This window comes from Amphiura filiformis, chromosome 9, assembly GCF_039555335.1.
Source record: "Amphiura filiformis chromosome 9, Afil_fr2py, whole genome shotgun sequence".
NCBI lineage: Eukaryota > Metazoa > Echinodermata > Ophiuroidea > Amphilepidida > Amphiuridae > Amphiura > Amphiura filiformis.
Genome location: NC_092636.1, coordinates 57,277,412 through 57,292,013, shown reverse-complemented (window position 1 = coordinate 57,292,013; position 14,602 = coordinate 57,277,412). Strand labels below are relative to the sequence as shown.

The following is a 14,602-nucleotide window of genomic DNA, read 5'->3' as shown; positions in this document are numbered from 1 at the left end:
GACCCAAAAGTGTCTCCGTTTAACAAAGAATGAATGAATGTATGGATGGATGAAATGAATTATTTAATTAAACAATTTTGGAGCGTTATATAAATGTTAAAATTACTTTGTATTGTAATATACATATCTTTGTTTTTAATGTTGGTAGTGTCTTGGAGGCACCGGTACGGATGTCATGTACAGAGAGCTGTATGACAAGAAAACCACCAAGACCATCATCTTAGGAGGAGGGTGCTCAGTGGCAACAATCCCGACCGCTGAGGCTAGCAAGCACTGGAACCTAATTCAGGTTAGCACGAATAGTGGGACGTTATTTATAAGACAAACATCAGTTCAAATATTACACCATACTCGTATATCCAGACCAGAACGTAAGGTTACGTTCCAAATATAACAATAAAATCGTGTAAGAAGGGCAGTGAAATAAGGTTTTGTATGTGTATGGGCAATGATCTCGATCGTCATCCCCAGAACACCATGAAATTTCAGATTCCTACTTAAACTTCTTAACTGAAACTACTGAGAAGTAAGTACCCTTAATATCGCCGACGCCGACAGTATAGGCAAACATTTCAATCAATCTTGATGTTCACGCTAAATGCTGCATCGTATACTGCCAAATAAATAATAACATTGTTTCAAATTCTTTTTTACAGCTTTCCTTCAGCGCATATCATCCATCATTATCAGATCGAAGTTTGTATCCTCTTTTCTTTCGCATGGCACCAGGGGCCGTTTCTCAGAATCTAGTCATGGTTGAAATCATCAAATACTTTGGATGGAAGAGAGTAGCAACAATTAACCCAGACGACGCAGCCTACTATAATGTGGTAAATCTGACAAATTTGAAAATATTGAATTGTGGACGCATTTTAGGTTTAAATCACGGGTCACGTGATCCTAGCATCCTCCTTTTATGACATTGTAAGTAGATACATAAAAAGCTTATTCCAAAAATTACACAGCCGTGACGTTTAATCATGGCTGTGTCTTTTTTCTTACACATTCATCTTCTTTCTTTCTTCTGTCTACCTTTACATTTGCACTGACCTACATGTCACGGGTCACGTAGGGGTCACAGGTGTCAAAAACGTGTTTTATGTCGGCAAGAAATATTTAAGTTTGGGGAAATATTCTGTACCCTTGCCCCGGGCGCCACAACCCCTAGCTACGTCACTGGATACCTCATGTGTCTGTATAGATCAAAGTTTTTGTCCATTGTGACGCCTCGACTGAAAAACAATGCAGGATCAAAGGTTGCACTAATAAGACACTCAAGTCAGTGTACCGTTACATTTTCTACATGACTGGTCAAAGATGACACGTGGTTGCGAGTGACGAAGGCACTCGAGCAACAAAAATCGGTTTAGGTACATTCTATATTTGAATCTTTTCATTCAAAGGGTCACTATAGCAAAACATTTTCAGCTAAGGCATTTTAATAAAACTGGGTTACTTTTAATAGTTCATTTGTAAACTTTGATACATGAAGGTGGGTAATTACTTTATGTGATGAGATGTTTCATCAATGCCATATATAACATCCAAGGGTCTTTACTACGCATCGTCGATGAAGCAAAGTATCTTGGAGTCACGATTCAGAGTCACGAATAACATCAGCAAGAAGTCAAATAGCACCCTGGGCTTTCTACGCAGGAACCTACGGAAATTCCCACCCAAAGTAAATGAACAGGCTTACAAGACGTATGTTCGACCAACGCTTGAGTTTGCCTCCTCCGTATGGGATCCTCACACCAAGGACATGGTTTCTCAATTAGACATGGTGCAAAGACATGCTGCTAGATTCGTTGAGTCCGACTACCATCCTAGACACAGTGTGACCCAGATGCTTGTAAATCTCCAATGGCAGTCGTTAAATGAACGCCGAGCATATAACAAAGTCACTATGTTATTTATACCGGATTGTTCACGGCCTAGTCGCCATTCCAGGTGGTCCACCCTACTTCATTCCAGCTACTAACACAACCAGAGGCCACCACCTGCAATTTAGACAACAACACTGCAGGATCCAGTCCTACCAGTTCTCGTTCTTCCCGAGCGTCGTTTGCCTGTGTAACACACTACCAGCTTCAGTCGTATCTGCCCTGTCTTTGGAGACCTTCCGAAGCCAGCTGAGTCCACTGTCGCTTCGTTAGACTGGAAGAGGACTTTTTACTCGCACATCAGCACCACTTCATCTGCACTCAGCGAATCCGTGTTTCCGCTCGCACCCTTTGCACCGCACACAGTACGACTATACTCGGGAGTGAAAACTCTTAAATGACTTATTGGAATAAAAAGAAGAAGTGTTTATAACAGTATTATGACGTTTATAGAGTTTCGTAGTCCGTGTTACAAAATATGACTCGTTAGGAAGACGGTTACGGGTGGTGGATTTGAATTCGGGAAAGGCTCAAATTGTTTTCGATGTTGAAAGTAGTGATGAAACCTTGGTAATTCTCTTTAAAAGATCATCTCTCTTTAAACGTTCAGTAAGCATCATATTGTAGCTTTGGATAATCTCCATAACAATGTTCTCAGGATGTGATTGTCCAACTGTTTTCTCAGGATAAATAGTTTAGTCCCAATTTGAGCTCCCTGTGTTTTATATGAGACGAAAATATCGGATGGTTCAACAGACACACAAATGTTTGTGAAATTTGCCAGATATTGACTAGATCGCGTTTAAGGGTAATTCGCGATAACGTCCTCATTTAGGCAATGTATGCATCTTGAGGTGGAATAAGATAAGACGTTTGTTAATAACCTTGTATAATACTTACACAATACAAAAGCTGTGCATAAGATTTATTTGATTTTAACTTATGAACCAATTAATATTACTTGAACCAACAAGTACTTACCCGATCGAAGTCAACAACCTATGGCAGTAGAGTTTTTTCATAGACACCATGGCAACATGGAACAGCAAATTATCATTTATAAACTAATATTGAGACTTTTCGTTTGATGCGCTCCCGATAAGACGGATGTTTTAATTGCTGTTTGGATTCTTAAAGAACATTTTGTAACGTAATATTTTAATGAAAGTTAAGAAAATATTCATTAAGTCCATTTATGAGTATACTTGAAAAGTCAAATATTGAAAATCAAGTTTTATTATTCTTACTATAAATGGATTGACATTCTGTGAAAAGGTTTTGACCTTCATAAGAGAAAATATTTTTTTTGATAGTGTAAAGGACCTATTGTTATACATTCTACCAATAATAAAAACGTTAGGGGTTTTGGTCATTACACAATGAAAATGTATTCATGTTTGTTCAATCAATCTTTATTAACACAGCAATCAAAATTCATACCGTCGGGTGAGTTTGAAAAATGCCGATTTATTATAAGGTTGTGTTGTTGTGTTTTTGCACTAATTTCCAATTTACTGTAGTGTTTAAAGCACCTTCTTGTACTATTTTTACTGAAAATTTTTAACTTTAAAATCGGTAAAAAACGAGTCCAACGTTATACGTCAGTATGTGAAACGGAATGCATCGGCTAGATCAAAAATTGTGACATGTATTGTCTTTTATTATTGCTTGCATGTGCAAGAAGTTCATTCATGACAAATGAGTGTTCTTTTTATTTTGCAGCATGTAGGAAGAGATCCTGATAGACTGACACTTCACAAACTGGTGGAAGACTTTCCCAACACATGATGTCGTTTGGCTACTTCAAAGATTGAAAAGGAGTAACATGCATGAATATCAAACATCCCTTAATGATAACTTTATAAAATAATAACTTTAGGGAATGGGCTTTACCGGTGGGCTTATGGGCGATGGATTTTGTGAAGTGTCATGTGGGCAAAATGGATGTGGGGTGGCACTTCCTTTTGCTATACCTGTATAATTACTATTTTCTTGGTTATTTATGTCTTTTTGTTTTATTATGTTTCTTACTTTCTTACTTTCGTCGTATTTCTTTATGGGATAAAAGGAAGTCCTGAAAAGGGCTGTTTGGTTTGTCTTCGGTTCTTCTGAAATGAGTTTACTGTGCTGCTCTGTCATCTACCTGGTTGCCTCCTTGACGTATACACGTTTCAGCCCTGGTCCTCATTGCATTAATTGCGTTGCGTAACATACTTGTGAGCCGGATACTTGCGAATGCAGCAGTAACACGATTATGAAGATCTTGGAAGCAGCTGGTGGTTTATCACACTAGTGAATGCGTTCCTAAACCTTACGTTTTTATCGTTCCATGTCATTAACCGTGTGTTTCATGTTATTCGTTGATGTAGCCAAACCTCATCCGTGGACAGAGTGAAAACGGGTACATTTCTTTAAAAGGGCATATCTGCTAAAGTTGTGAGCCGATTGAAATAATTGTTCTGGGTTATTAAAGCTAACATTTAAAGGTTTCTGCACATATCAAAATATAATTTGGTCAATTTGTCACAAATAGGAGAAAAAGAGGGCGCAATAAGGGTTCTTTTTTGGGGGGCAGGCGGCGAGTGGCATGATGGTCGGAGAGAGCTGGCAAAACCGCTCGGCCGTATGGCATTTTCCATATATTCGGTTAGTTTTGTGGGGTTCATTATCAAACCCCAACGGTTTTAGCTTGTATTTATGTTATTTATTAACATATACCTATTTGTTAATTGTCAAATTTCAAAATAATCCCATTCAATTACACGGTTGACGATGGACATTTACTGAATTTAGAGAATGCACGGCGCATACCACCTGTTTTTGTGGGGACCACCCTGTACATGTAGTGTATTTTATTTGGGTTCATAGGTCATTAAGGTGTCACTTCCGGTCCGAGACGAAAAACTTTTCAAAATGTCCCTCAAAATAACATGGCAGAGTGATGCAACGTGCATACATGCATTGACATTAGCCAATATCTATGTGATTTTCATAAATTTTGGGGTCAAAGATCATTAAGGGATCACATCACAGCTGTGTTTGTGGTGTTAGACCACAGCTATATCTATTTCAATCTATGTTTGCAAACATACACAGGTGATGAGTGAAACCTGTTCGTAGTGCAGGGCAGAAATACAAAACTGTATAAACCTATAGAGGCCGTCAGCGTGACGTCATATGCCGCCATCTTGTGGGTACACGCTGCGATGGTCGTTCGATCTCCATGCGTGAACAGCAAAATCACTTGTATCATTTGTACCCACAAGATGGCGAAAGGCTGACGGCCTCTATTGCTATGGTAGTTAATCCTGTTACATTAACATTTCTACGTATAAAAAGTATTCAGTATAGCATTCGTTAATCACTTTAATTACAAACTTGGCATGTTATTGTTACCTTTACAATTATTGATAGAATCTATTTAATATTTTTTGCCATGTGCCGATCTTTATCTGCCATTTTCATATTGTACACGAGATATGTTAATAATAAATATAGTGTGTATTTTGAATGAGTAGAGGCACTCGAAATTTAAAGAAATAGTAAAAAAATCAATGTTGATATAAAATTGGATCGACTGAGTCCATATTCATTGGATGCGCTATGAGTCTTAAAAGTAGTCGAGTCCAATATGTTAAAACTCATAATATATTGTGGGTGTTAAGAATCCAATATTATCATTATTATGTTTTGGATCCAGTATTTTTACACACTTGGATTTATCAAAACATAATAATGAGTAAAAAGGGAGCAGAGCAACAAAACTCAATTGATTAAATTTTTACTCAACATTAAAAAAACATTGAGTTCAGTTCATGCAATTTGCTGTTCTGTTCACCTTTTACTAAAATATTTTGTTGTGTGGAGACATGTGTAAAAAATGGATACCTTTGTTCAATTAGGTGCCGATTTGGATAGCATTGTTCAAAGTAAAAAAGGTCTTTTGAGAGCTGATGGTGAGATCTTTCTAAAAATTAATAGAAGTCTAATAGATGTAAACCCTATTATAATTTTTACTGTTCATTAATGAATTTCACAAAAAAAATCGCAAATCTGAGTCAACGCTTTTTGAATGAGGTTGTATGGCAAATAATGATATTGGCAATCAGGATACCATCCGTCCATCCTTTAATTGTAAGAAGCAAACCTCTTCTCATTTTGTCTCGGACCGTCACGATAGTAATTTCATTGTGTATTTGTTATTTTGATTTAATTAACGTCGGAGCTTGATTGGCATCTCTGCAAGCTTCAATTGTAAAGTCAGCATCTGAAACATTTTGTGCATTTCAGTTGGGTTAGCCCAACTCTAGGGGCCTTTAGACCATGGCAATCCAAAAACCATACAATATCATACCCTGGCTATATCCAGAAAACTGCTAAACCCAGTGAACATTCCCCCAGAATTTACACTTTCGGGTGCATTGGTCACTAGATTTTAGTAGTAGTTGTGTAGTATGTTTAAAAGGCACATTAGCATGGCTGACTTGGATGTGCTATATTGGCTAATATATAAGTAAACCCTTTATCCTTTCCCTTTTTATGCAGGCTACTCTGGATTTTCGTCTACAGGCAAAAGCCAACGGCATTGATGTTGTCGTGTCTGAGTCGTTTGAAAATGACCCCACAATTCATATAGCAAATATAAAGGTGACTTTATTTGAGTTTCACTTTTTCACTTTTGTTGTTGTTATTATTGTTATTGTTATTGTTATTGTTATTCCTCACTAACTGCTGCTGTTGTTTTTTAACAGCTGTTATCATTGTTATAAACATCGCAAAAAAGTAAATCATCATCTTGATTAAGGACAGTAATATTTAAATGACAATTTTGTTAGCTACAGTTTGATGCCTCATTCCAACAGGATTTCTGAATCGTCCCCATGTTAACGATCTTATGAAAATCTATTAGATTTCTGTCTCAACACTATTGTGACGACCTTCTGCTCACCAATAGTTGCTTAGCAACACGATTGCTTGTTGGTTTCTTTGTCAAAAAATCATTAAATACGTTCTTTATATGGTGCGTGATTTTCAATCTCACCTTGATCCAACGTCTATATTTGTCTGCCTCTTTGCCTAGAATCTTAGCCTCATCCAAGTCTATGATAAGGTATTTTCTAAAACATGGCCCAAGATCGCCGTTTTGTTAATTGCGAATTGAGCAGCTTTTGAGTTAACGTTGAGAAGGTTTTGATAAACGTTGGATTAAAGAGGAAGTGAAAATCGGGCAACAAGGTACCACAATGAACAGAGACGAAGGGCAATATAATCTCACACACGTATTTGACGATCTTTTGAAGATGAAACCAACTGGAAACCGCGTTGCTCAGCAACTAGTGGAAAATAGAAGGTCGTCCCAACAGCAGTGTTGAAAAAGAAATCTGATAGATTTTGAAACGTCCACAGTCAGTGCTGTTTAACTAAAATAGAACTAAAAATGTTACCTATTGATGACACACGTTGACAGCCACTCACTTCAGACGAGTAAAAAAAATCTCAGGCTAACCAATTTTATACTTCGATTGAATTTTCCATTTTTTCAAATGGCACCAATTTTCACAAAAAATCTTTATACATAGTGAGATCTCAAACTGCAGCCACGAATTTATGTTTATACCAATTCTAATGTTCTTAATCAAGCATGTTAAGAATAATATTATAATGACCACTCAAAGAAGTGCCAACTTTCTTTTTGAGTGGTGTTTATTTTGTAGAACCTTTTTTATTTTGTAGAACCTTCAACATACTTGGTTTTGTTGTAATTTTTTTCTATATTTCACTTCAATTCATATTATTCTAGTTATTTTCAAGTCAATTATTATTGTTCTACCGATATGCATTATGCAATATACGTATTTCATGTTTGCTTCCTCACCTACCAAACACACAAATAAGATGTAAAAACCAAGTAGCAATAAATGAAATGTTTTCCTGCAACAGTTCCTATTCTATGACCTCTTCCACCATATCAATAATCAGATTTGTTTTTGTTTCATTTTGTAGATAATATTTATTCTTATTTCTTGGGTGCTCTTCTCTAAATGAATGTTATTGAGTCAAACCTGAGTGGAGATACATAATGTAGGAGATTATAGGGAATTATTGTTCATCCGTTGTATATCACTTGATGCTTTAACTTATGTAGCCTTCTAATTAATAAATGTTCTGCCAAATAAAATGAAATAAAATGAAACGAAATAATAATTAAATAATTATTCATTACGGAATTCATAACAACTTTGGCCTATTCCATTTTATTTAGCGGCAAAATGCCCGGATAATTATTGGGAACTTCTGGGAACAGGACGCAATCAAGGTCATGTGTGCTGCCTACAAGGAAGGATTATATGGAAGAAAATACGTGTGGATATTGCCAGGTAAATTTAACTTACACCTCCTATATCAATAAAAACAAACAGAGCTTCATTTATCTATACTTCGATAGAAAGTAATCAGATGCATATATTTATCTTCTCATTAAATGTATATCATCATTTCATTTACGCAAGCACTTTATACATAATTATACTAAATATCTCAACAAAAAAACTAACCCCATTTAAATAATGGCCATTATTCACAAACGGGCTATTGTATTGCAAATCTGTAAAATAAGTTGGAAAGAGAATTTTATTTCTGCGCATTTTGACACCTCATTTGATACGATAGTCCAGAAAACAATAAAACACCGGTCAATTTAATGTAGTGAGGTCCAGATTTGAAAGTTGCACTTACAACAATACAAAAACACTCAGATATCATTACACTGATTTGCTTCCATTATATTGAATACAAATCAATAGAATTTACTGCAACTTTCAAATCTTGGGTTACATTGATTTAAATGTACGCTGTGACGTCAATATTTAGACAATTGCTACAAATGAAATAAATTCTGCTTCCATTATTTAAGAGGGGGTTAGTTACTGTTTTGATATGTTTATGTACCTGTCAGTTGTACATGGAGGAAATCCGCCCCATAGCTTTCAATCCCCAATTACCCCCCCCCCCCCATCATAACCAAAACCCATCGAAAATTTGGGCCCAAAAAATGCCAAATTTTCTGATTTCATTGTGTTTCCATTTCCCTGGTGCAGCCAATGACCAGAGTATGAGCTATATTTGGCCAAAGAATGTCAAGATCTAGTAGCTGACTTTTTTTGCAAACTATATACATTTTGTTTGCAAACTTGCAATACTAGTATTTTACTCATTTTCTTGCTAACTTAATAACAACTGTGCATACTTAAAAAAATATAGTGGCAAACTGTTTTGGGTTTTTTTTGTCGAACTGAACAATAATGTGTTTAAACCTTTTCCCAAAAATTCAAAAGTCGCACATCAACATCCAGCTCTCTTCCAACATGCAAGATGTATAGGCGAATCCCACGAGCAAAGTGATGGTCAGAATGTAGTCGCCCATGACTGGGCCCCCGGCGCAACAAACTAGTGTTGTGACTGCCCAATTGGGTGGATTATATTAAAGCCGCTTAAAAATCGATGTTATGTTGTATTGTGTTGTAAACTTTCATCATTCTATTGTCTACGTGTAACACGGGCGATGAAATGCAGTTTAAATTCCCCGCCAAGGGTACATCATTTCATATTCTATGTGGGATATACACTACGGGGACCCAGCTATGACTGCCATTGAGGTTTAGGAATGCGTGAAATGGGATTCGTCTATACAGAGGTTACGATTATACGATTGACTGCAGTGTATTGCTGTTGTGCGTAAGATCCGAACGAGGCATGCTAATACAGGGTGTCCCCAAAAAAGAGGGCTCTCATTGCGCCCTCTTTTTCGCCTATTTTTGAAAAGTCGATCAAATATATTTTGGTATGTAAAGAAACCTTTAATTGTTAGCTTTAATAAACCAAAATAATTATTTCAATCGGTCAACAACTTTTGAAGATATGCCCTTTTAAAGACAAGTACCCGTTTTTCACTCTGTCCACGGATAGCAAACAGAGTGGTTAGGATGGGTCATGCTGTGGAGTGGCCTGCAAGATCACCAGACCTCACACCATTTGATTTGTGGGAAAATCCAAGATCTTTGTATTACTGCTATATTCACAAGTATCCGGCGCACAAGGTTGGTACGCAACGCAATTGATGCAATGAGGACTAGGTCTGAAACCTGTATTCGTCAAGGAGGCAACCAGGTAAAGGGCAGAGCAGCACAGTAAACTCACTTCAAAAAGAACCAAAGACAAACTAAACAGCCCTTTTCAGGGCTACCTTTGATTCCAAAAAGAGAAATGACCTGTGTTGTCAATAAAAAGAAAGCAAGAAACAATAAAGTAAGAAAGTAAGAAACATAAGAAAACAAAAAGGCATAAAATAACCAAGAAAAACATAAGGAATAAGTCATCCCACATCAATTTCGCCCAAATTAATGACACTTAACAAAATCCATAAGGCCACCGGTAAAGCCCATTCCCTAAAATAAAGTGTTTTATAAAGTTATCATCGAGGAATGTTTTATATTCATGCATGGTATATGCACTTTTTAATCTTTGAAGTAGCCAAACCGCCTCCGTGGACAGAGTGAAAAACGGATACATTTCTTTAAAAGGGCATATCGTCAAAAGTTATGAACCGATTGAAATAATTGTTTCGGTTTATTAAAGCTTACGGGTAAAGGCTTCTTTACATACCAACATATACTTGATCAACTTTTCTAAAATAGGAGAAAAAGAGTGCCCAATGAGATGCCTCTTTTTTGGGAGACGCCCTGTTTGTCGTTATGTAAGGAATACTGAAAAGGGGTGCTTGGTAGCTAGACAGAATTAGGAATACCGTCGACGGTGTTAGGAGTACCATGGACTGAGTCAGGATACCAAGGGAAATATTTAGGGGCTGTGCAATAATTATGAGCCCCCCGGTAAAATTTCCGAACGTTCACCAAAAATCGCTTGCCCCCCCCACCGGCCTGCCAAAAATCGCTTGCCCCCCCCCTTTCCACACATGCCAAAATTTTTGGATCCTAATTTGCAAACCTTAAATGGTCTAGATATCTGTTGCGAGCGCAGCAAGCAGGAAAATTTGCATATTAAAGCGTTTCAGTACTGTTTTCCTAAGCCTTTTTAGAGCGATTTATTTAAAAGGCGCCCAATGAATGTGTGCCAACAATCGATAGCCCCCCTCCCTCTTGGCTGGCCAAAAATTGCTTGCCCTCCCCCCTTTCGGCTCGCCAAAAATTTCTTCCCCCATTTTACCCTCCCCAGGGCTCATAATTATTGCACAGCCCCTTAGAATGCCGGGGAAAGCAGTAGGAGTACTAAGGACAGTGTAAGAGGTATCGATGTTAATAATACCACATAAAGGTCGTCCAGCGGTTTTAATATATGAGGGCAAAAAAATTTATTTTGCTATTCAATTCCATTTCCTTATCAAAACTACATTATTTCCAGAAATAACATCCACACCATTAGAAAAACATAATGATTACGTCATCAAATTTCATATATTTTTGCCAAGCTCCTTCAGTTGATTTTGACCAACGTTGGTCACAAGTATAATCAACCTAAGATCAAAATATGTCAAGCAAGGCCATTGATTTATCCCTCAAAATACGTCATCCCCAAATTTATAGCACAGTAATGTCATATAACCAGTGTCCGTGGGTGCTCACAGAATCGGGGTCAAAGGACAAGGATGGGATGGGTCATTTCAGGTATGCGACCAAATACATTAAAAAAATTTTACTTTCCCCTAGTAAGTTATACGCCAGAGTGATGTATACACAAATGGGATCGCTGACGTTGGAAACCCGGGGTCAATGTTACAAAGGAAGACAGGAGGATTAATATGCTAATTGACAATATTTTCTATTTACATTATTTTCCCGTTAAGGTTGGTTCCCTCAAAAGTGGTGGCATGCAGATAATGACAAAGTGAATTGCAGCATCACAGAGCTAGATAAAGTAGTTGAGGGATACCTGGCTGCAGAACTGCTTGCTTTGGCTGGCGGAGACTCTACCACACGCGTGTCCAACATGGTAGGTACAACGAGTATTTGAGGCGTTGTGATGTTCCTTTTACTTCTTGCCACAAAGGACTACAGAGCGCGTACCACCAGTCAAAGGCTACGCCTCATCCGATAATGAGGGCCGATTGTTCCATGAAATGCTCCAGGCGAGACTGCTACGCAATTACCGCGTATTTTCATGGTCTATCGCGTAATCGCGAAAGCACGCAACGCTCTATCGCGTATACGCGAAGCCACGCAGCGCTGGCGTGATTGTTTGACACGGCACGATCGAACAATCGGGCCTCATGAATATGCGAAAACTGGTAGCATACAATACACGGGGACTTTGACAGGTGGTACTTTCTCTGTTTATCTCGTTCCTCTATGCTTCTTGCTCATAATGATACATTTGCCCGTTTATACGCCCGTTAATACCGCATGATGACGCTATGTATCCCAGTTTAAGACGTTAAACAACATATTGTTACACGTGAGCGACGGGGGTTTGCCATTTGGTCTAATACCATCTGGTCTAATATCGATTTCGTCCATATCCATTTCATCTAAACCCATTAGGTCTACACTAGGCACAAAAAGAAACTCGTCAGTTATATTCATCCTTCCTGTTCAATAACTTGATAACTTTGGATTATTCTGAAATATACATTTTGTTAATTTGACTTTGCTTTCTCATTTGACACCCTGTTCGTGAAAAACGAACAAGAATTGACCAAGATATGCGCCTCCAAAGCCTCAAACCCCAAAATCAAAAGTGGCATTTTCAACGATTTTCAATGGGAACGCATCGTTGTATTGCACACAAGCACCACGGGCCAATCAATAAAGCACACAGTGTAACAGGCAAAATTGAATCGTTAAAATTGCAACTTTTCATTTTGGGGTTTGAGAGTTTGGAGGCGCATATCTTGGTCAATTCTTGCTCAATGTTCACGAACAGGGTGTCAAATGAGAAAGAAAGTCCAATTAACAAAATGTTTGTTTCAGAATAATCCAAAATTATCAAGTTATTGAACAGCAAGGATGAATATAACTGACGAGTTTCTTTTTGTGCCTGGTGTATATCCACTACGTCCAATAATAATTTGGTCCTGTAACCATTTGGTCCGATAACCATTTAGTCCGATAATCATTAGTCTATTAACCAATGAATCTAAAACCATTTAGTCTATTCATCATTTAATCTATTATCCATTTGGTCTATGACCAATAAATCTAATAGCCATTTGGTCTACCCATTTGGTCTACAAAAAATTTAGTCTAACAAGCATTTGGTTTACTAACCGATTGGTCTAATAGCACGTGTGAGGCTGCATAGGCACAATAACGCTATACACATATTGTGAGGTCATAGTCAGGGGTCACCGTGGTCCTATAATTAAAGACACAGATAAAAAGAACTTATCGCGTCTGACGTCATCTGTCAATCAAATTCGAGCACGGTTTGTTTACAAAGTGTCGTAATGATGACTTGCTGAACGCGGATTTATAACCGGGCGCCTTATTGTTAATTTTGCACCTTTCGACATGCAAACCATCTCAAAAGTTAGGTCTTTATAGTAGGAAACTTTCTTAACCGAAGGCACCATGTCCACAATGCCTAGAAAAGCTGCTTTTTGCCTTGTAAAAGTACGGCATTTTTCGCCATTTGCTGCTATTCCTTTTCTCCGATCAGCACAAGATAGATCGGTCTTCCTTTTACGCGCTGATTAACCTGTGTTAACCAATCAAAGATCGTAATTGACAGTGACATCAGACGCGATAAATTCTTTTTATCCTTGTCTCCAATTATAATTGAGGGCCTCTGCTCTCGGGGTTCCATAAACAGTGTAACAGGCGTATACATGTATTATCTGCACATAACTACATATGCAAGTGACAAAAACAAGAAAAACCTAATTTTATTTTAACGGTGGAATGAAAGATAACTCATACCGGCACATGCCCCGCACCTCTGATGCATGATCACAATATAATTTAACAGTCTAAGGCTTATGCCCGGTTCTTTTGTCTACTTTCAGCATGTTTTTTTATATCATTATTATAAACCAGGAATATTATGTCGCTTAAGATTAATTGTATTTCAATGCTTCCCTAATATTGTGGTTGCCAAAAACAAATATGTTGGTATATTCAAGGACCACTATATGCATATTTATCATGACTAAAATTATTTACAAAATGATATTTTTGTGGGGAAAATTGGTCGCGTTGCATAAACATTACATCACGTTGCATTACAAAACTACCAATTGCAACGTCTTTTGGGCATTACAGTGGATATTTCTACGGCCAATTTACACAAATTTCAATAGGCATAACAATTGATGTTAATTAATTGTTCGTATGAATGAATCAAATTTCTATACCTCACTGTTGTTTTATTATAAATTTATGACGATTCTTACAAACGAAATGGTTCATATTAATAGTCGGACTTCTCTTCGCATATTTAACATCTTTGAATGTCTTGAAAATTGTATATATTGTAAGACGTACACATTTGTGCATTTTCTGTGTTGTCCACGCGTTCATTTCATTCGTGCAGAATCTTGCATACTGGTTAGATTAGGGACCTCGCTCCGTCTCAGAAGATTCTGTACATTAAAATTAAAGATCTCAAAAAAGGAATGTCCCCATTTGTTTGAGTTTATAAAGTTTCGATTATAATTAAATTAATCCAATAAAATTAAAATAAAATTTTAGCTGCAGTTAATACCTCGC

At 37.3% G+C, this 14,602-nt stretch overlaps 1 protein-coding gene across 1 annotated transcript in view; it reads left to right on the top strand.

Annotated features, from left to right (window-relative positions):
• The window catches only part of LOC140160171 (gamma-aminobutyric acid type B receptor subunit 2-like), a 55,634-nt gene that overhangs the window by 14,827 nt on the left and 26,205 nt on the right, over positions 1–14,602 (top strand). Inside the window, exons 2-7 of the mRNA XM_072183447.1 lie at positions 149–289; positions 657–830; positions 1,550–1,852; positions 6,429–6,530; positions 8,146–8,260; positions 11,743–11,888. Coding sequence (XP_072039548.1) covers positions 149–289; positions 657–830; positions 1,550–1,852; positions 6,429–6,530; positions 8,146–8,260; positions 11,743–11,888 — 981 coding nt within the window. The remainder of the gene's footprint in view (positions 1–148; positions 290–656; positions 831–1,549; positions 1,853–6,428; positions 6,531–8,145; positions 8,261–11,742; positions 11,889–14,602) is intronic.